Source organism: Artemia sp. Qi Xiang Cuo, chromosome 3 (genome assembly GCF_049724085.1).
Source record: "Artemia sp. Qi Xiang Cuo chromosome 3, ASM4972408v1, whole genome shotgun sequence".
Taxonomy (NCBI): Eukaryota; Metazoa; Arthropoda; class Branchiopoda; order Anostraca; family Artemiidae; genus Artemia; species Artemia sp. Qi Xiang Cuo.
This window is the reverse complement of record NC_142796.1, coordinates 47,004,475-47,026,667: the sequence shown is the minus strand read 5'-3', so window position 1 is coordinate 47,026,667 and position 22,193 is coordinate 47,004,475. Positions and strand designations below refer to the sequence as shown.

General features: G+C 35.8%; 2 protein-coding genes across 7 annotated transcripts in view; one reads left to right on the top strand and one right to left on the bottom strand.

The window, feature by feature from the left end:
- Positions 1-1,516: 1,516 nt before the first annotated feature.
- LOC148954186 (uncharacterized) lies at positions 1,517-15,093 on the top strand. Its single transcript, XM_089086966.1, has 3 exons — positions 1,517-1,603; positions 3,451-3,583; positions 13,041-15,093. The coding sequence occupies exons 1-3, from the start codon at positions 1,544-1,546 to the stop codon at positions 15,047-15,049; spliced, it is 2,202 nt and encodes a 733-aa protein (XP_088943092.1). The 5' UTR covers positions 1,517-1,543; the 3' UTR covers positions 15,050-15,093.
- Positions 15,094-18,984: 3,891 nt separating this feature from the next.
- The window catches only part of LOC148954185 (nonsense-mediated mRNA decay factor SMG9), a 53,623-nt gene continuing 50,414 nt past the window's right edge, over positions 18,985-22,193 (bottom strand). For all 6 annotated transcript variants that reach the window (XM_089086963.1, XM_089086965.1, XM_089086960.1 and 3 more), the window contains one exon: positions 18,985-19,239. In XM_089086963.1, the coding sequence (XP_088943089.1) occupies positions 19,161-19,239 (79 nt within the window). In that variant the 3' untranslated portion in view covers positions 18,985-19,160. The remainder of the gene's footprint in view (positions 19,240-22,193) is intronic.

Here is a 22,193-nt window from a genome sequence, read left to right as displayed (position 1 = left end):
ATTTTTTGTTCGTTTTAAATTTCATCTTCCCTCTTTACTTCCCTCGGAGTTTTTTTTTTATTTAATATTTCCCAATAGCCAATACTATATGTAAAGATTGGGCAAAGTTCATAACTTTCAGCCTCGGGGACTTTGGGGAATTGAGTCATCCTAGAAGATATAGTTATTATATTTTTGACCATGCTGAACAAAATGGCTATCTCAAAATGTTTATCGGGTGACTTTGGTGAAAAAATGAGCGTGGGGGGCCTAGTTTCCTTCCAATTTTTGATCACTTAAAAGGGCACTAAAACTTTTAATTTCCATTCAAATGAGCCCTCCCGCGATATTCTAGGACCACTGGGTCAATACGATCACTCCAGGGAAAAAAATAATAATAAAAAAATAAAATAAACACGCATCCGTGATCTTTCTTCTGGCAAAAATTCAAAATTCCACAATTTTGCATATAGGAGGTTGAAACCTCTAGAGTAGGGTTCTCTGATACGCTGAATTTCATGGTGTGATTTTCATTAAGATGCTATTACTTTTAAGGGATGTTTCCTCCTTTTTTTCAAAAATAAGGCAAATTTTCTTAGGCTCTCAACCTTTGATCAGTAAGACTAAACTTAATTAAACTTATATATTTGAAATTAGCATAAAAATCTGACGTTTTTTATGTATCTATTTGTATCAAAATTCCGTTTTTTGAGTTTCGGTTACTATTTAGCCGGGTCGCTCCTTACTTACAGTTCCAAGGAAAAGATATGGTGTTGCACACGTGCCTGTGTAGACTGCTAACTCTGTGTCTGATCTTCACCTTTTAAGCATAACATAAAATTTTTGTTAGGCTTTTTTGAGCCATATTGATGTTTTTCTAATGACCATAACTACCTCATAGCCAATAATTGTCTTCGTCAATCACATGTCTTCAATGGAAGGTTGTTGAGACTTTTATGATTTTGATATGAGTCCCCTCCATACAGCCCTCCTCCCCCCTCGGCTCTTTATCACTATTGCTGTCCTTATTCAAAGGCTTGCTTACGAATATATTCTGATTCGTTTCTTACTTACGCAATCCATTATTGCTCTTATTACGCAATCCTTGATAATACCAAATTAGTTTCTAATTTTTATTTTTAATATTGGTTTTATTAATTTCTTACAATAGCTTATTTTTATTCACAAATTTCTACTTTACGTTTTTTTTATCTGTTGCTTGAAAAATTTAGCCCCCCTTCCCCATTTCTGATTATAAAATAATGTTGCATAAGTGCTTCTATAGGCTACTGACTCCCTAACATTGAAATTCTAAGCATAACATAAATTTTGATTAGGGTAATCGGAACAATAGAACTGTTACAATTTCAAGGCTTGAAAAGGTAGATAAGCCCATTGAATTGTTTTCCTTTGGAACAAATTAAGATTTCATTTTCATAGGTTTATTAAAAGGGAAAGTTTTTTTTACCAGAGTATCATGAGCCATAAGAAATTACTAAATCTTATTTCATTAAGCTACAGATGATCAAATGAATTATAACTTTAGTGACAATACAATTTGAAAATGTTAATAGCTAAGATTATAGTGACAGTTTCAGCTTGGATAATACAATCAACACCAGAGGTAGTCCATAATAATAGCAGTTATAATAATAATAACAAAAACAATAATAACAATAATTACATTTTTCGAATATACATGTTACAATATTTATCAATTTACATGTTCTCTATGTTATTTCGTATGTGAGGGGGGGGGGGAGGAGAGGGCAACCCTCCTCATATATGGAATAATTTCTGTTCTTTTTAAGCAGGGGCGTAATTTCTTCAAACTCCTGGGGGGGGGGGGGCAAGTTGGAGCCAATTTTCCCAAATCAAATGAAAATGATAGTAAAAACTAAAAAATAAGCCATTTGGTATCGTAAAGGTACTATTTAATACTATAAAAGTACTATAAAGGGAAATATGTACTTATGTTAGTTTAGACAAGATTTTTGAAGAAACTAAATTTCAACTAGGGGGGGGGGGATAAACTGTGGTCTGGGGGAGCCAACTGAGGTCTGGGAGGGACAGTTGCCCCCTTGTCCCATTGAAAAATTACGCCCCTGGTTTTAGTTTTAACGTTGCTTGAAAAAACAAGTTTTTTTTTATTATATATAATAATAATAGTACTAGTAAAAGATAATATTTAATAAAAGTAATAGATTGAAAGTAAGGCCATTGTCTCCACAGTAAAAAAAAGTACATTAAATACCTCTTCTAAACTAGGTTATGCATGTGAAAAAAATAACATGAAAGTATCGAGCGACATTGAAACGTGAAATGAAAAGATTATTCTGAACTTAAGGGGGCTGGCCCCCCTTCCTTAGTCCCCACTCTTTACAACAAGGTTTTGCTCGTATTTTGCTGAAAACATTTTTGAGCGCAATATAGTCAGCTTGTAGTTGTAAGTAATTAACTGATTACTTCTTATATCATTTAAAGTGGAAAGTGTATTGTTAAATGTAAATGCGCCTCAGAAATCCCTTCTATTTAAACAAAATGAAAATTTTAAAAACAGATTAATTTGTTTTATGAGACTAAAAAAAAAGCTTTTTGTGCCAATAATAACAAAAGTCTTTAATTTTTTGGCTTCATATCTGTCGTGAAGCCTTTATCAACAGGAAAAAAAAAACAATAAACAAAAAACTTCAACAAATATATGCATATACATTTTTCCTTGGCATTTCATCATGCACACATTTGTTGTGAGGAGTCTACTACAGCGCTATCAGATGGGACACTTTTTGAGGTGGTTGCACATTAACTTTTATGGGAAATAAGACTTTTTTAAAGTATTTTTATAAGTCCTTCCATTCTACAAGCGTTATGACAATATTTGTGTACCATTCCCATTGCCCTTGAATTAGAGCATTCTTTCAAGTATTGAGGGAAAAGATAAGACTTTACATAGGGTATCCTACCCTGTGTATTTATATCATACCCTTGCAGAGGGTAAGATAGTCCAGAAATAAATGTGTGCGGATTGTTTTAAGTTTTTATGTATTACACCGTCGGAAAACAACCAAAAAGAGTTACAACATATTTACATGTGTTTCATTTAGAGCTGTCAAAAACTAAGAAAATCCCACTTTCAGAAAATTGGAGTAACTAAACTTGGATTCCAAAATCTTCGTTTTTTCCCTGAAACAACAACGGCTAATCTGAAACAGACATAGTAAAAATTTGGATTTTTTACATAAATTTTTAGAACATTGATAGTTGTAGCTACAAAATAAGTGTCAAAATGTATCCCCGTTACCTTTGAGTTAATCAGTTAATCAAGATGAAACAAACGAAGAGTACCATAAAAAAAACTAAAAAGGGTTTCAGAACCGATGGAATTTCATTCTTATAGGCCCTGAGGCTCGTACTGCAAATGACCACACACTCAAGCTCATACAATTAAAATAAGTTATTTTTCGATTCCAGGTTGCAGCAATAGACGTTCTTGGACACGATATCTACAACCTTCATTCAAAACCTTATTTATTTGATCAAAATGACCACTTTCCAGGTTATCATCATCATCTGTTCAACCATATTGACACTCATTCAAACATTGGTAAGTAAAATAAGTATTTCCCCTAAAACATTTGCATACGGCTTAAGGAACAGCTGACCATCCCTTTAAAGCAAAAACTTTCTGAATGTGTCAAAACAGAGGTTTTCCTTGAGAGCAGTTTCAAATTTCCCTTATATCTAGGAAAAACATTGTCTCTCAGCTTTGATTTTCCTCATAAAAATCCTGGCCACGCCTGTTCCCTGAATGGGCGTGGTGAAGACAGAACTTAAATGGCAACCATTGATGCTCGCAAGCAGCAAGAGCCGGAGACGAAACTTTCAACTAAAAAAAAAAAAAAAAAATGCTGTTTCCAATTCTGGATGAAAGATATTTTTCTCCCATCATTGACATTTGGTTATGTCAGGCGCTATATAATTAACTAGCCAAACAGATTTGCCTCACACTGAGATTTGCCTTTGAAATAAAGGTAACTTGAAAGAAACCTGAAAGGTCATCGGGGAGATGATATCGAAGAAGAGCAGTGGCGAGCCTCTCTCAATAGAGGCAGATTGGACTACACTCCATAATCCTCTACAAGTGGTGGTACATTTTGCAGGTTATTTATCAAAAATTGGTCGAACAAGTCAACAGAAAAATAACCAGAGTCCTGAATTCTTCCGCGAATATGAATTTCAAGATGACAGACGGAACAGATTAGCCTTTGAGTTTGAGAAGTGTACCAGTGATAAACTACTTAAAATTGTTGGAAGCATTAGCTCTAATTCAGCGGGGATAGATGGGATGAACCTCCGAACTTTCAAGTCAGTTTTGGTTTAGCTTCTGCCTTGTATTGTTCATATAATAAATTTGTCGCTAGAAACTGGAATTTTTCCTGAAGGTCTCAAGACAGCCAAGGTTATTCCCCCTTCACAAAGGTGGTTCAAGATCCGATATCGGGAACTGGAGGTCAATCTCCGTCCTTCCCCTTTTCTCGAAAATACTTGAAAAAGTTGTACATCGACGACTCTACCAGAACCTTACACATGATGGTATCCTTAGTGATACTCAGTTTGGCTTCCACAAAAGTTACTCAACTACACATGCGGTGCAACACCTATATGATTTTGTGAATCAGTGTCTTGATAACAAACAACAAAAGTACGAAGAACAATAGGGAAATCTTTTTGCAAGACAGTGGAGATAATTAATATTTCGGCCCTATGTCCAAGGGCCGTCCTCAGCAAGACAAAAATATATGAAAGAAAAAAGACTCACAACAACATGCAACCAATAAAATCAAAAATTAAAAATTTTTTAAAAAAAGCTGGATTAGCAATAAGAACGTGTTTTTAAATTATTTTTGTTTCATCTCATTGAATCGCCTTGTTTTACCTTACTTTTAATCAGTCCTGGTTGAACTTCGCTGAAGTAAGGATGCTAGGACTTCTTTGAAAAAATTTTTAATTTTTGGTTTTATTGGTTGCATGTTGTTGTAAGTCTTTTTTCTTTCATATATTTTTGTCTTGCTGAGGACGGCCCATGGACATAGGGCCGAAATATTAATTATCTCCACTGTCTTGCAAAAAGATTTCCCTATTGTTTCTTCGTACTTTTGTTGTCTGCTATGGAAACGCAGTTTGGTCTTCGTCGCTATTTTAGTGTCTTGATAGTGGAACAATACCACACACTGTTTTTATAGATTTTAAAAAGACATATGATGTGGTTGATTTTAGTATTTTATGAAATTAATTAAAAAAAAAACTTCCGTAAAATGTGAATTTCCAAGAAAAGTTAAACTTATTTCAAATTCGTGCTAAGCGGATACAGATACTTTTTGAAATTCAAACCCAGAACGACCAGAAATTACTATTAAGTAGTAATTGAAACTAAAAGTCAGCAAATATAAAATAAACAATCGTAGCAAAAAAATACAACAAGTAATAATATAAATGAATAAATAAATCTTAAAGAGAGAAACGATTAAATTGAATATGCAAATCAAGCTTAAAACGAAAAAATATATTTTGCTATTGAAGTATAAATGAAATCCGAAACAAACTGAAATTAAATAAAGAATCAATGGAAACAAACATACAATATATACTAATATAAATGAATAAATACATCTTTAAACGAGTGAAACTTAAAGTGAATATGGAATTCAAGCTTGAAATGAACAAAAATCACTATAAACAAGAGTTTGGGTATCGCCTCTTTCTTTCACTGTGAAAGTCTAAAACCTATTGCGCCATCGGCGGTTTACTGAAAACGAATTGTATTACAAATATTTTCTTTTGTACTTAATGTTGAAAAAAAAACATTAAAATTAGAATATAATTTTGAACTGATGAGCTTTCAGCAATTAATATAATTATACATCAAATATTCAGTTTAATTTATTATTTCTTTCTAAAATTGTTCAAGACGCCTAAAATTGTCTCCTTCCTTAACTGTAAGAACCTTAAGCCTACTGCGACATTGGCGCTTCACTGAAAACGAGTTATATTACAAATATTTTCTCTTCCAGTTCTCACAGCAGTAAAAATTAAAATAAAATTACAGTGAAATAAAATCTTGAAATGATGGATCTTTAAGCAATTAATATCATTATACGTCAATTATTCAATTGATGTTGTTTATACTTTCCAAGACTGTTAAGACACATAGTGTTCAGTAAAGCGCCATGACGCAGTAGGTTTTAGACTTTTACAGTGAGAGAAGGAGGCGATACCCAAACTTTTGTTTGCAGTGATTTTTGTTCGTTTCAAGCTTGATTTGCATATTCACTTTAAGTTTCACTCGTTTAAAGATTTATTTATTCATTTACATTAGAACCTATTGTATGTTTGTTTGCATTGATTTTTTATTTAATTTCTTTTCGTTTTGGGTTTCATTTATATTTCAATAGTAAAATATTTTTTTTCGTTTTAAGCTTGATTTGCAAATTCAATTTAAGCATTACTCGCTTCAAGATTTATTTATTCATTATATTATTACTTGTTGTATGTTTTTTTTTATGATTGTTTATTTAATTTCTGTTCGTTTTGGGTTTCATTTATTCTTTAATAGTAATTTCTGGTCGTTTTGAGTTTGAATTTTAACAGGTATTTTTATCTGATGATCATAAGTTTAAAACGCCCTTTACTTTTCTTTGGAAAACTTCTTTCTCGTAAAGTTTTTTTTTAATTAACTTTTGCTCGTTTTTGATTGCAAAAAGTTTCAAGTTTTTAAAAATATCTTACTTCAAAATCAAACTTTTTTTTTTCAAAATCAAATGTTAATCAAAATATCAAAGTAAAAAAAATGGGTTTGTGTTGACCTCGGAGTTTTTATTATCTGATGTTTGAACTATTTTTAACAAAATGGCTATGTCAAATTTTTATCGGATGTGTTTTGGGAAAAAAGGCGTGGGGGGCTAATTGCCCTTTGATCTCTTTTGATTCTTTAAAAGTGAACTAGAACTTTCCTTTTTGAATCAAATGAGCCCTCTCTGAAGTTTATACGAGCATCCCTCCTATAAGAACCATATATGCACCCAAGGCATAACTTACAACGCCTGTCCCCGGGCCCTGGGGGGTTGTGTCGACCAAGGAGTTTCAATATCTGATGTTTGAAACTATTTTTAACAAAATAGCCGCCTCAAAATTTTTATTGGATGGGTTTGGGGAAGAAAAGGCGTGGAGGGGGGAGGGGTAGGTGTCCTCTGATCTCTTTTGACTCTCAGAAAGTGAACTAGAACTTTTAATTTCAAAGTGAATGAGGCCTATCTGAAGTTTATACAAGCATCTTCTTCATAAGAACTATATACGGTCCCAGGACAAAACTTACAATGCCTGCCCCCCGGGCCCTGGGGAGTTGTGGCGAAATCGGAGTGTTTACTATCTGACCTTTGAACTATTTAAAAAAAATTGCTATCTCAAAATTTGGATCGGATGGGTTTGCGAAAAAACGGACATGGAGACTGGGGCTAGTTGCCCTCCAGTCTCTTTGGAATTTTAAAAATTGGACTAGAACTTTCCATTTCATATCAAATGAGCCCTCTCTGAAGTTTATACGAGCATCCCTTCCATAAGAACCATATATGCCTTAAGGGCATAACTTGCAGTGCCTGTCCCTGGGGGGTCGTGTCGACACGGGAGTTTTTGTTATCTGACCTTTGAACTATTTTTAACAAAATGGCTATATCAAAGTTTTTATCAGATGCATTTAGGGGGAAAGAGGCGTGAGGGGGGAGGGGATAGTTGCCCTCTGATCTCTTTTCACTCTTAAAAACTAACCTAGAGCTTTCAATTTCCAATCAAATAAGCCCTATCTGAAGTTTATACGGGCATCCCTTCCATAAAAGCTATATATGCCCACCGGGGATAACTTAAGACGCCTACCCCGGGCCCTGAAGGATTGTGTCGACCTAGGAGTTTTCGTTATATGATCTTTGAAGAAAAAAAGGCGGGGAGGGAGGGGGATACTTTCCCTCTGATCTTTTTTTACCCTTAAAAAGGGAACGAGAACTTTCAATTTCCAATCAAATGAGCCCTCTCCGAATTTTATACGAGCATCCCTACCATAAGAACCATATATGCCCCCAGAGCATTACTTACAACGCCTGCCCCCGGGCCCTGGGGGGTTGCTTCGACATAGGAGTTTTTCTTATCTGACCTTTGAACTATTTTTAACGAAATGGCTATCTCTAAAATTTAATCGAATGAGTTTAGGGGGAAAAGGGTTGTGTGTGTGTGGGGGGGCTAGTTGCCCTCGGATATCTTTTGACTCTTTAAAAGTGAACTAGAACTTTCAATTTCCAATCAAGTGAGCCCTCTCTGAGGTTTATGCGAGCATCGCTTTCATAAGAACCATGTGCGCCCCCAGGACAACACTTACAACGCCTACCCTCCCGGTCCCTGGGATGTTGTGTCGACACCGCAGTTTTGCTACCTAATTTTTGAACAATTTAAAAAAAAAATGGCTATCTCAAAATTTGTACCAGATGGGTTTGGGGAAAAATGGCGTGGGGGGGGGGGAGACTAGTCGCTTTTCAATCTCTTGACTCTTAAAAATTCATTTGATTTCCATTCAAATGAGCGCTCTATGAAGTTTATACGAGCATCCCTTTCATAAAAACCATACATGCCTTCAGGGCATAACTTAGAACGCCAACCCCCGGGCCCTGGGGGGGGGTTGTATTGACACCGGAGTTTTTCTTATCGACCTTTAAACTTTTTTTTAACAAAATGTATGTCTCAAAATTTTCATCAGATGGGTTTGGAAAAAGAAGGGGTGGGGTGGGGGGGGGGGCTGCTAGTTTCACTCGGATCGTTTTTGACTCTTAAAAAGTGAACTCGAACTTTCAATTTCCAATCAAACGAGCCCTCTCTGAAGATGATACGAGCATCCATTTCATAAGAACTATATATGCCCCAGGGCATAACTTACAACGGCTGCCCCCGGGCCCTGGAGGTTGTGTCGACACCTTAGAATTTGTTATCTGACTTTTGAACAATTTTTAAAAAAATGGCAATCTGAAAGTTTTTATCTGATGCATTTGGGTAAAACCGGGCATGGGGGGCTAGTTGGCCTCCAATCTCTTTTGACTCTCAAAAACTGAACTGGAACATTCAATTTCCAATCAAATGAGCCCTCTCTGAAGTTTTTACGAGCATCCCTTCCATAAGAACCATATATTTCCCCAGGATATAATCTATAACGCTCACCCTGGGGCCCTGTGTCGACCCCGGAGTTTTCGTTATAAAGTTCTTATTGGATGGAGTTGAGGAAAAAAGGGTGTGGAGGGGGGGGGATAGGTGCCCTCCGATCTCTTATGACTCTTAAAATGTGAACTAGAACTTTCAATTTCCAATCAAATGAGCCCTCTCTGAAGTTTATACGAACATTCCTTCCATAAGAACCATATATGCAATTTACAACGCCTGCCCCCGGACCCTTGGGGATTGTGTCAACACCAGAGTTTTTGTTATGTGACCATTGAACTATCTTTAACAAAATGGCTATCTCAAAAATTTTATCGGATGCATTTGGGAAAAAAGGGCGTGGGGGGCCTAGTTGCCCTCCAATCACTTTTGGCTCTTAAAAAGGGCACTAGAACTCTCGATTTCCAATCGAATGAGCCCCCTTTAAAGTCTATACGACGACCCCTTCCACATGAAGTGCCTCTAGGAAAAAAAATAATAATAATAATAAAACATTGGAGCCGTATGGCCTTTACTATAGGCAACGCAATAGCTTTGCCTCTGATACATTTTAGGGGTTAAAGGGGCTTGTTTGAATTGGTTTGATTCTTTTATAAAGGGGAGGTCAATAAAGGGTGTAATTTATAGTGTAACTTCTAGTCCATATCTTGTGAATTGTGGTTCTCCACAGGGTTCTGTGCTGGGTCCTTTTTTATATTTGGTTTATGTAGATACTACGAGGTTTTACCTTCGGGATTCGTGTCTTACATCTTTCGCAGATGACACTGTTATTTCTTTTCGTGGTGTTTCTTTGGATGAGTTAATAAATAAAGCAAATATGGTATTAAATGAATTAAGTGTGTTTGCGTCTTTAAGTATGTTGGCGGTTAAAGTAAAAGACTAATTTTATGGTTTTTAGTCGAATTGGTAAACCCATAGATCTCGGTGGCCGAATATTGTTTTCTGGTAATTCTCTAGAACAGGTTGTTTATTTAATGAGGTATCTAGGTTTTTACCTAGACTGCAATATGTCATGGAAAAGTCACAGTGATCTTGTGGCATCACAAGTTGCAAGAGGCCTTGGAATTATATGTCGATTGAAGCACTTCATACCAGGCCGGGTGATGTTGCTTCTTTATCATAGGATTATTAGCCCATATATCGTATGGCTATATGTTAAGGGCTAGCAATTTTGTTGGTAATTTTAGGCGTGCACAGGTATTACAGAATAAGGCAGTCCGTTTGATAGGGGGCTACATTCAAGAAACTAACAATACAGTAGCATGTTTTAGGAAATTAAAGGTGATGGATGTGGGACAAGTTCGTGACTACCAGGTTTCGGTTTTAACTTACCAGTGTTTGCATAAAGTGTGTCCATCGGTGCTGTTAGGTTTTTTTCGACAAATAATGATTTGCATGATTATTATACAAGGAATGCTAATAATCTGGTAACAGAGTATAGGAGTGCAAATCGAACTGGATTTCAAATGAAACATCTGGGCCAGGGGGTATGGAATTCCCTCCCAGATAGCTTTAAGGCGGCTGAACACCAGCATTTGTTTAAAAAAAAGAGTAAAGAATTTTTGGTTATGGGGGTGAGGAGCCATGATTCAGAGATAGATGATATATTTTATCATTTATTTTCTTGTGTTATTGTCTTCTTCTTTTTTCCCTCCTTTTTTCTTTCTTTTTTTCTATCTTTTATGAGAATATTCATTAGTATGTGTTAAAAAGAAATTTAAAATTTATTTAGAAGTTCATAAGTTATTTTTCAAGTAAGTTGAAATAGTTTGTGGTAACCACCCATTGCCAGTACATTTATGTTTTCCCATGGGCGGTTACCTATTGATCATGTTTAACTAGGTCGTTTTGAAATAAATTAATCTAATCACAGACCTCTTGGCTTGCAAAACGTCTGCTTCACGCGCTTTCTGATATCCCCCTCTGCTCCCTCAGGCACTTGGCCCTCACAATTATAGCATGACCTAGCCTGGTTCGTTTGCGTCTCTTGCTACATTTGGCAACTCAGGTCCTTGGCAATCGCACGCTAGCTATTATAACATCACATTTCTAGTTTTAATTATAGATTTTTTATTTTTAATATTTCAGGCTTTAATAGCCTATTTGGGACCCAGCCCTCCCCTCTACAATTTTTTCCCGACTTTTACTTAGGTGGGGAAGAGGGGTAAGACTAAATAAAAAGAAACCATATATGCACAATGTCAAAATGTCATGTGCGCAACAACCCAAGAACAACTTGTTTTGGCCGAGCTGAAACTTTTGGGGCTTTGGGGAGGGGGAGTTGAGAAAGCAAGGGTATACCATGTTTTTTTTAAGGGAGGGGATATGAGAGCTAAAGAATATATGGGCCTGGTCCATCTAAAACCTGTTACTCCCAACTGAACTTTAAATTACCTATAGTTACTACTTCAATTTCTTTATTATACAAAATGTCTTTTTAACACGGAAAAAAAATTAAAATGTCAATGTTTATTTTTAAACTCGAGCCTCACTTTTCTGGATATCTCTTCCTGCATGCGTAAAAAAAGTTTGAACGCAACTGGATCTATGATTTCTCCCAAATATTATTCAAAATTCCCAAGATGCGAGATTATAGGATTAGTAGTCATTATTCCCAAGACAGGTTTGTAACATAAAGCCAAATAAATAATTAAATTTGATAGTTTCACATCTATAGTTTAATTGGGTCAGCACCCCCCCCCCCCACACACACGCACACTGATGTGAAAACATTTCTTTGCAGAAGAAAACTAAAATTACTATACAATAAACTTTAAAAAGGTAAGTTTTTTTATGAGAAAGTGAAAACAAAAACGAACAGAAAGTGCGCAAAATACAAAGGGGATGCCCACTCTCTCAGTTCCATTTCTTTGCATTCCATTTCTTCGTTCCCTGCTAGAGATTAAGTTGACTTTACTGGAATTAATACTCATTTTTAAACCTGCTCTTCTTTTTCTCTTTTTTTCTAGAGATCTTAGAGAATGAATACACTTAATTACCTAGATTTGGACCAAAGCGTTGGGTTTCAGGTTAAAACGTATTTTCAGTAGTTTAATTTTAAACCAAATCCGTTAAAAGACATTAGTTAAACAAAATACTAAGAATTGCCAGCTGATTTTTTCTATTACATTCGAGTACCTTTTCAGTAAACTGCAAGTTACAACTTTAGCATAAAGAGGAGAGACCTGTGAGGATATGGATTTCTATTTTTAAGTGAAAACGTAATTTACATCTTTCTTTATAGAACTTCTTGTTTCACAAAATTGCTTTCTATTTTCAAGTGAAGAACATAAGCTTAGATCTTGCTTTTTCTAAAAATTTTGCTTTGAAAAAAATGCTTTCTATTTTCAAGTGAAAAACATAAACTTACATCCTGCTTTAAAAGCTTCTTGCTTAAAAAAACGATAACGTAACGGAGCACTAAAAGACAAAAGTGCTAATCCTAGGTCTACATTTGTCATAAGTCAATTTGTCACATGTGCCAGATAATTACAGAGGCATACATATTGTCAGTATTTGAACTTTGAATCAAATGCGTTGAGAGTCATTTGGGTAAAAATAAGATATTTAGAATTACCAGCTGACTATTACTTTCGAGTACATTGTCAGTATCCTACAAGCTAAGCTTAGCATAAAGAGCGGAGAGCTGTGAGGATAATACTCTCTATTTTCAAGCAAAAAATTTAAACCATCATCTTACTTTAGAAAAACTTTTTGCTTATAAAAAAGATTACGTTACATCATCCTATTCCTAGGTCTACATTTGCCTAAGCTCAATTTGTCGAAATGCCAGATTAATTTTTTTTTTCTAGGTCTAAACTTGAATTACGAATCACCCATTCAAACAAAACTGCTTCTTGAAAATTCTGGGATAACCTTTCCCAGCCAGCCATCACAGAGCCCAAACTATCATTTTGGCTTAAATGACGCCACGAATACTTTCCAACAAACAGCTGGGAATCTTAATTTTGGAAATTTTCATAACAACTATCCACATCATCAGCATCATTATGGGTTGAATCATCATGTCAAAAACCAGCATCACGATATTCCCAACAACAGCTTTACAGATTCACTGAAAGCACTGGACCTGCCAGAACATGACTATCCTCTGCTAGAAACTACGACTTCGAGATCAGAATATGAGAGTAGTGAATTAAACACCTATCTACCAAAAAAAGGCTATGCCAAAGTTAGTATAATAGAAGATAATTCCTTAAAAATTGGTTTTAACGCGAAAGGTCCTGAACAGCAAGATTACTCTTCGGAAAACTCACATATTGAATCCTCGACAACATCTTCGATTGATTTCCTCAGTGCGTCACAGGCAGGCCACTCTCATTCTGAGGAGGATCATGATGATCATCATGATTACTATGATCAGAGATCACAACATGATCTTGATAATAGCATTGATCTAACTTCACATATCACAAAGAACGAACCACAGGGTGATTTCGAGCCAACTGATTTCAGGCCTTCTCAGCCTGATCGGTTGCATAGCCAGAAAGCCACACGGCCATACCCGGTGAAGAGTAGCTTGTACAGCCAGGATAAAGATTATATTTACCGAGTCCCAGACGCCGAAGAAAGCCAAATACAAAAACCAAAGTCTAAAGATCCAGCCCACATAAAATTAAAGCATGAAGATAATTATTATTTTCAAACAGATCATGACAGTTCACATGAAAATTACGATGAAAGCAATAACTTAGAGTATCAAGATGAAAATAGTATCTATTCTCACGATGACAATCCTGGAGATGATAAGGGTCAATATCTGAACGACATCAAGCCTAATCATCCCCCAGCTAAGACAAGAGACGAGTATAGAAGTTCTCCCAATCTTAACTATCACTTAAACAAAGACATCCCAGACAACGATGATAAAAATCACTATTTATTTGGTAGTGATACTAACCTTTTCCCTGAAAAAGACAGCAGCGATTACGACCATAAAACAGATAACGGCAAACTCATATATTACCCTATAAAATCAAAACTCTTCAATAGCACCGGTACATCTCACCCTAAGCCATACAATAGTGAGGCATATGTCTATCACCAAGAGTATCCAGAAGCAATATCAGACTCTGACGAGACTCTTGGTGATTCTTTTCATGTCCTAAAGTTTCAGCCTGAAAAAGATGATGGTCATTCAGATTTAAACCATCGTGAACCTGAAGTTATTTACAGAGCCCAAAATAAATCCACTACAACAGGAAATAAGGGATCAATAAGACCAAAGCATGTGAACTATAATCAGAAGCCTCAACTTTTTCCTGATAAAGAACGTTCAGTCGTAGAATATAATAGAGAACATCATAGAACCAAAGAAGAGGGGGAAAAGACTGGTTCTCCGTTAGGTAGACCGCAAGAATACGAAGAAAACAGTCATTCTAATAACTTCTATAAATATAAAGGGGAATTAGAATTTCCAAATAGCCAATTAAAAGATTCTGAAAAACCACAACAATCACAAAATTATGAAGGTGTGAAGACAGTGAACCATCCAGATAACATCTTGCCACCCGGTTTTAAGCCGACAGACGTTTTTCATGATGACGACGATGAGGAGATAAGCAGCGGGCCACATTACGATGTGATCTTTTCAAAACCCCCAGAAGAAGTTGCAACGATTAAAACTCCAAATAATGGAAACAACAGACCTGGCCCTAGTGTATTACCACGACCACCATATTATGACAGACCAGGGCGCCCCGGACCTCAAAATCAACTTCACTACACACCCTATCGACGCAGACCATATAGAAAGTCTCCTTTTGAAGCTTTCGCCAATTTCTTTCGTCGCCCTTATTAACGTTTAATTTATATGTCTAATAAATATGTATATATTTATGACTATCACATTTCTTCTAAGATAGACCGTCTTCAAACCTGTCATACCTTAGGCTCCATAAAATTGCCAAGGACCAGCAATCCGTTTTCAGATTCTAGACCATAACTAAGAAAAGAAATAAAGAGGGGAAGAGAAACAAAGAGAGAGATAGAGAGAAAAAGAGGAGTGGAGAAAGGGGAAATTAAACTAAACAAACTAAAAAAAATACAAGTAAAATAAATCACTCTGACAAAACTCATCAGAAGGCACTTGAACAAGGAAAGGGAGGGTGAGAGAAAGAGAGAGATATAGAGAGTGGGGAGTATAAAGAAAGGAAGAGAAAAAAGAGAAATGAGAGGAGAAAAAGAGAGTGAAAGAAAAGGCAAGAGTACCTTGTTAATCACTTCTAGACAATCTTCCAACATGTTCATGAAGTCAGGCAAATGTTAGTGAAAAAGCAGGTCTCTCGGAAAAAAAATCTAGGAAAAGAATCAGTCTAATGGTAGTTATCAAACATATGAAGATACTTCCATTACTAACAACCCATCACAACACCAAGCCGCAAAAGGCCAACAATGCTACGTCGTTCATCCTCTACCCTGCTCTATAAAGAGTCTTACTCTACTTCTTCTCTTGGCGTTACTACTTCTTTAAATCCTTTCTTATGTCTTCTTCTCACCACGTCCATGAAAATTGTGTTTTTTGTTTGGCCCCGGCGGAGTTTCCAACCAGCACGTTTTTTTGTGACATATCGTCCATCATCTGCAAAACATGGCTTACCTTGACCCAAGAAAGTGGGAGCTCATTTTCCATTAGCAGAATGTGAGGATCGATTTCTTTTCTAACACCAAACTATGTGGGTTGAATTGAATTGAAGTTATCAGGTATTTTGTAGTAGGTTGCATCAAGACATGGCCAATTGTAGAAAGAGAAAAGCCAAGAAAGATAGTCGAAATAATTGAGAGGCAAATGTTTAAATGGCAGCGCGGCACGGGTAAATGGCGGGAGTAAGTATGACTCTCTTATTGGACAAATACTTGTTTGTCAGTAAGTTATAAAAACAGTTATGAAACTAAATCAAAATTGCAGAGATTTTCAACTTATACAAACATACTATGACGGTCAACGCGCACTTTTTCTCACTAGCGAGCCCTGCGATTTAACTTTTTCTTTTCTGACATCAAAGAGTTATAAGCCATTGATAAAGCTAGTATTTACAGAACTTGGTTATTATCAATTGCCAAAAACCTTCGAAAAAATCTAGCCCCACAGGGACCTACGATATTGGCCTTCTATTTTATTTTCCAATTTTATGGTAAGTAACGATCGCCAAAACCATTTGGTGTAAAAAAAAAAAGAAGACAAAATCGAGTCTCAGATATATGGATTTAGCCCTCAACATATATTCAATAGCTCTGACTTCGTGGCGCAGAATATTCAAACTTACAAAATTTTGATTTTATGTCTTGCCAGATTCCTGTGTGGCGCACTGGCTTTTGACCTTAGCTTGGTAATACAGGACCCAGAGATCGAACATCGCTGTAGCAACACACAGCAGGGCCGACGCAGGGACCTTAGAAGTCAAGAAGCGTCCTTAATCCGATTACTTACTTAAGTCTTACCAGAGTCACCATCAAAGGATCACGGCCAGAACCAAGTGTCTAAATACATTCAGACTTCTTTCGCTAATATACCATATCAAATACAAAATAAATAAGTGACATTAAAATAGAATTGTGACATCGGTCTCGCAGTAAACCCCCACGCCAAAAAAAAAAAAAAAAAATGAAAGTCAAAAAGTCGTAGAAAAAGTCAAGAGAATGAAAAACATAACATGCATAAAACGAAAGCTTGTTTGAGGCAGCAATTCTTGCAGCAGAAAATTTTGGCAGAAAATTTCCTAGCATAAATCTTGGCAACATTTGTTTCTCTTTTTTTTACCATAAAAAAGATACTGACATCTGCAAGGGTTTTGACAAAGAATAGTAGAGACGTTCGCCTTAAGTTTGGCGCTAAGATCAAGTTAGAACATGGCGGACTAATGCACATTTCGTTGCTATTGTGTACATTTTTCTTTATGCTAAAAGGCGATCTTTTACATAAACACTATAAATACCAGAAACGGTATTTTTCACCTCTTCAACAAGCAGCTTATGACTCATTGGAGAGTAGAAAAACTCTGTTGATTACTCATAATAAAAGGTAAGGCGAAAACAATTCAATCTGTCTCCTTTCTATATAGAGCGAGTCACTGAAGACTGAAGGCATCTTGGGTCTCTATATAGTGGGAAATTACAAGTAGAGTTATTTCGTGACATATAGATGACGTTTTCTTTAATAATATTGTAACTATTTAGGAGTAACGTACTATCTGTGATTATGTATGGATGCGAGCCATGGAGCCTTTCAAAGAATGCATAGAAACGGTTACTCAGCTTCGAAAACAACTGCCTACGTAGAATCTTTGCGATCCACTGGACCGACATAGTAGCGAGTGCCCAGATAAAGACAGATACTGTACAGCCACTGGTAATCAACGAGATCATAATGAGGAGATGGAGATACTGGGGGCATATGATCCATGAATGAAGGATGTCTCCAACATGATGTATGGCGTAGGATCTCATCTGGTGTTCGAAGAAGGGGAAGACAGTGAAGAACACTAGGTCTGTCCCTGGAGAAAGAGACAATAAGCTTGAAACTACTCTAAATGAGCTACGGTCCCTGTCACAAGATCGGATGAACTAGAGGTCTACCGTTGCTGCCTCTAGGCGTGGGAAGACCTAAGTCTGAGTACGTTAATCAATAAAAAAAAAGTTATCAAAAAATAAAGATGCATAGGCAGCAAGAAATTATAGCTTGCAGTCTTTTTTTCTAACATTTTATGGGCACATTTTCTTAGGCTTGTAATTTTGGTGGGTAATTCTAAACTTGATAAATTTTATATCCTTTGAACCCACCATAAAAAACAAGTTCTAATGATGTCTTTACTGTTACGAAGATCCTTTTTTTTATAGTTTCGGTTGTTATTAGCACGAGTCATTCTTTACCAACAGTGCGATACCAGAGACTCTTCAAACTATAAATAGGAAAAAATATTTTCCTACATATAGTTAAAGGTTTACTTAATGATGCCTCAGATTCCCGATAGAACAGTTTATGTGGTGTCACTACGGGTTTTAAAGATTATAAGAAGAAGAAACTGATACCTTGCCAGTCTTCAAGTGTATACGTCTTCCAAAGCGCCCACGTTGCCAAATTATATTCCAAATTACAATAACATTGATACTGAGCTCAGCAAATGTAGTGAATGAGCTATATGGGAGAGGTACTGGTTTCTAGATTTAAGCAAACACCCTTAACAGCCAGTACATCCGCCGCCTTAAGTACTTGATACCGTTATGGCTGGAATATGTTCAAGTATAGCATATTATCCCTTTACAAAAGTTGCAGGAACTGTCTTCAGCTAAATTTTAAATGTTAATCATCAGGAAGTATGTTACTCTTCTGGCGAAACAAGTTAACCTTCAAAAAAAGAGACATTTTCGGATACAAAATCCTACTCAATGAAAACCTATAATGTGAGACCGAAGAAACTGAGCTCAGCAGATATATTGAGGTTGAAAGAGCTGGTGGCTGTTCTCTGTTTAGAACAAATAGAGAGCACTGTGCTGTACCCCGTGCTGACGCCTGCCCCTCTACGAAAATCCATCTGATCCCCAGTTATCCCTGATATTCATTCTATGTTAAATAGGATAAACTAAATTATTAGTTTTGATTGTCAATGGGCAGATGTTTGATTCCTTTTTCTGTCTCATGATAACCTTTTTTTTAGACTACTATAAGAATAATCTCATCCTTCAAATTCGGAGGCATCCCGCAAGATACCACAAAAAATCTAATTAAAAACAATTGGACACTAGAGTATAGAACATGTTGAAATAATTCCATTAGGAAATTCATAATTTTTTTCTTAAGTTCTTCAATTATAGGCCAGATTCCACAGCTTTTCAGCCTTCCATCACAAACATCCTAGTCTTGAATGATGAATGAAAAACTCAAAATCTGCAAATAACATTCAATCGATGTTCTGCTACGGCAGAAGTCGGCTGTATTCCATGAACAATGGAGATTTCTTGATGGTGTCCCATACTTTGGCAGCATAAGAAAGCCTGTAATAAAAACTTCTGACCCTTGTGTTATTTTAAATATCTCTATTAACTAATATTATCATGATAAATATTTTAAAACTTCAATTAAAATCTTCTCAAATTTTAAACAGAGGCCGTGCACGCTTTCTTTAGAAACGTATATACTTTCATGAATAATGTAAGTCTGGAAACACAGGCAAGCGAATTGTACAATTTTACACAGAAATTGTAGATGTTCTGTTTAGCAGAAGTTTATTATTCTTTAAATAATGGTAAGTCAAGAAAGACAGCAAAGGACTTTTCTGAATAATAGTAATTTCAGAAACACGGGCAAGCGAATTGTAAAATTTAAACAGAAGTTGTGCATGTTTTGTTTGATAGACGTTTATTATTCTCTAAATAGTTGTAAGTCGAGAAAGAAAGTAAAGGTTAAGTTTTAAACAAGAATACCACATATTTTCTTTAGAGACGTCTATACTTTTCAGAATAAAGAGAAGTTCAAAACACTTGAAAAGGAATTGTGCCGTTTTATACAGTATCTGTGCATGTTCTGTTCCGAAATTTTTAGGATTCACTGAACAATAGTAAGTGAAGAAACATGATAGAGGATACAATTTTAAACAGGAGTTGAGCATGCACATACTTTTCTCAATAATGATAACTTCACAAACACTACAAAAAGAACCCTACAATTTTATACTGCAGTTGAGCATTTTCTATTTAGCAGACGTTTATCATTTTCTGGATAACAGTAAGTCGAGAAACACTGTAAAGGATACAGTTTTAAACAAGAATTTTGAATATTTTATTCCGAGACATCTACGGCTTTCTGAATAATAGTAAATTCAGAAACACTAGAAAAAGGAATTGTACGGTTTTATACAGGCGTTTTACATGTTCTTTTCAGAGATGTTAATAACTGTAAACTCCAATAAATTATAATTTACTTAATAACAGTAAGTCGAGAAACAAGGTACAGGAAACAAGAGATATATATATATATATATATATATATATATATATATATATATATATATATATATATATATATATATATATATATATATATATATATATATATATATATATATATATATATATATATATATATATATATATATATATATATATATATATATATATATATATATAAAAAAATAATATATATATATATATATATATATATATATTTATCTGCATCAATAATAAGAATTGTGCATGTTTTCTTAAGGGATTTCTATGCTTTCCTGAATAACGGTCAGAAAAAAACCACTTTAAGAAAAAAACACAAAAAAGAAAAAAAAGTTCAAACGAAAATTTTTACGAGCCATATTTCATTAATGACAGTGTTACATTAACACGGAGAAATATTTCATCAATTCTATTAGCTTAAAATTTTCACATAGGCGAACGAATCAGGTGTAACTTGGCTTTTTGTTCTTTTTATTGGCTTAAAATTTTATATAGGTTTCTAAAACCGCTTTCAAAAGGTATCAGTATCCTGCAAGGTGCCAGTGTACGCGGCACAGCGCCACCAGTGCCGCCACTAATGGTACTAAACAAGGGCGGATCCAGGAGTTTTTTTAGGGGGGGGCAAAATAGGTTGATCTGATAAACTTGCGTTATGAGCAAGTTAAATTAACGCAAACTTGCGTTAATCAAATAAATTATACTACTTTAGACTACGTTAGAGGGGGCACGTGCCCTCCTCATCCTCCCCCTGGATCCGCCACTGGTACTAAGGTACGGTATCACGGTCAAAAGGGGCCACGAGCTATAAGAGCTCTTCCAGCATTGATATTATAACCAGTTTGGGTACGACTAGTGTGCTACATGCGGGGGGAGTAAGCGCCAAAGTATTAACCCAAGGTGCCACGATCTGTGTCACCAATAATAAATATATCCTTGGAGGGGACGGGTCCTCCGGTGGATACTAAAATGACGATAACTCTCAATACTCTCTTCCTAACCCTACCAGAGTTTGTGAAAAATAATCTTATACAGTCGTAGAAAATAACTCACTTTTATTACCAATGTCAACTCCAATGTTAACTAGCTGAATTCTGAACGGGAACTAGCTCGAAAAGCGTATATCAAACAGTTCGTGGTAACGAACTGTAAGTAAGAGCGACCCGCCTCAATAGTAACCGAAACTCTAAAAAATGGGATTTCGATACCAATAGATACATCAAAAGAATCAAATTTTGATGCCGATTTCAAACGTATAAGTTTCATCAAGTTTAGTCCTACCCATCAAAAGTTACGCACCTGAGAAAATCTGGCTGATTCTCGAAAAAAAGCGGGAAAGACCCCCTAAAAGTTATAGAACCTTAATGAAAATCACACCATCAGATTCAGCGTATCAGAGAACCCTACTGTAGAGGTTTCAAGCTCCTACCTGCAAAAATATGGACTTTTGAAATTTTTGCCAGAAGAAAGATCACGGATGCGTGTTTATTCGTTTTTTATTTGTTTTTTTTCCCCAGGGATGATCGTATCGACCCAGTTGTCCTAGAACATCGTGGGAGGGCTCATTGGAACGGAAATTAAAAGTTCTAGTGCCCTTTTTAAGTGACCAAAAAAATGGAGGGCACCTTGGCCCCCTCCCGCGCTCATTTTTTTCCTAAAGTAACCCGATCAAAATTTTGAGATAGCCATTTTTTCAACGAAGTTTAAAGTTCTAGAAATTAGGTCTTTGAGGATAGCCCCCTCAGAGCCCTCAGGGAAAGGGTTGTAAGTTATGCCCTGGGGGGCATATAAGGTTTTTATAGAAAGTGTTGTCGTAGAAACTTCAAAAAGGGCTCATTTGATTGGAAATTGAAAGGGCTAATGCCCTTTTTAAAAGCCGAAACTGATTGGAGGGCAAGTAACCCCCCTCTCACGCGCACCATTTCCCCAAACACATCCAATCGAAATTTTGAGATAGCCATTTTTTTCAACGTAGTTACAAATTCTTGAAATTAAGTCTTTCAGGA

What these genes read in the sequence shown, in the direction of transcription:
- LOC148954186 (XM_089086966.1), top strand. Translation starts at nt 1,544, where the DNA reads ATGTTAATAGCTAAGATTATAGTGACAGTTTCAGCTTGGATAATACAA. An exon ending in TAATACAATCAACACCAGAG is followed by an intron (nt 1,604 to 3,450) that starts GTAGTCCATAAT and finishes TTTCGATTCCAG; the next exon opens with GTTGCAGCAATAGACGTTCT. An exon ending in TGACACTCATTCAAACATTG is followed by an intron (nt 3,584 to 13,040) that starts GTAAGTAAAATA and finishes TTTTTTTTCTAG; the next exon opens with GTCTAAACTTGAATTACGAA.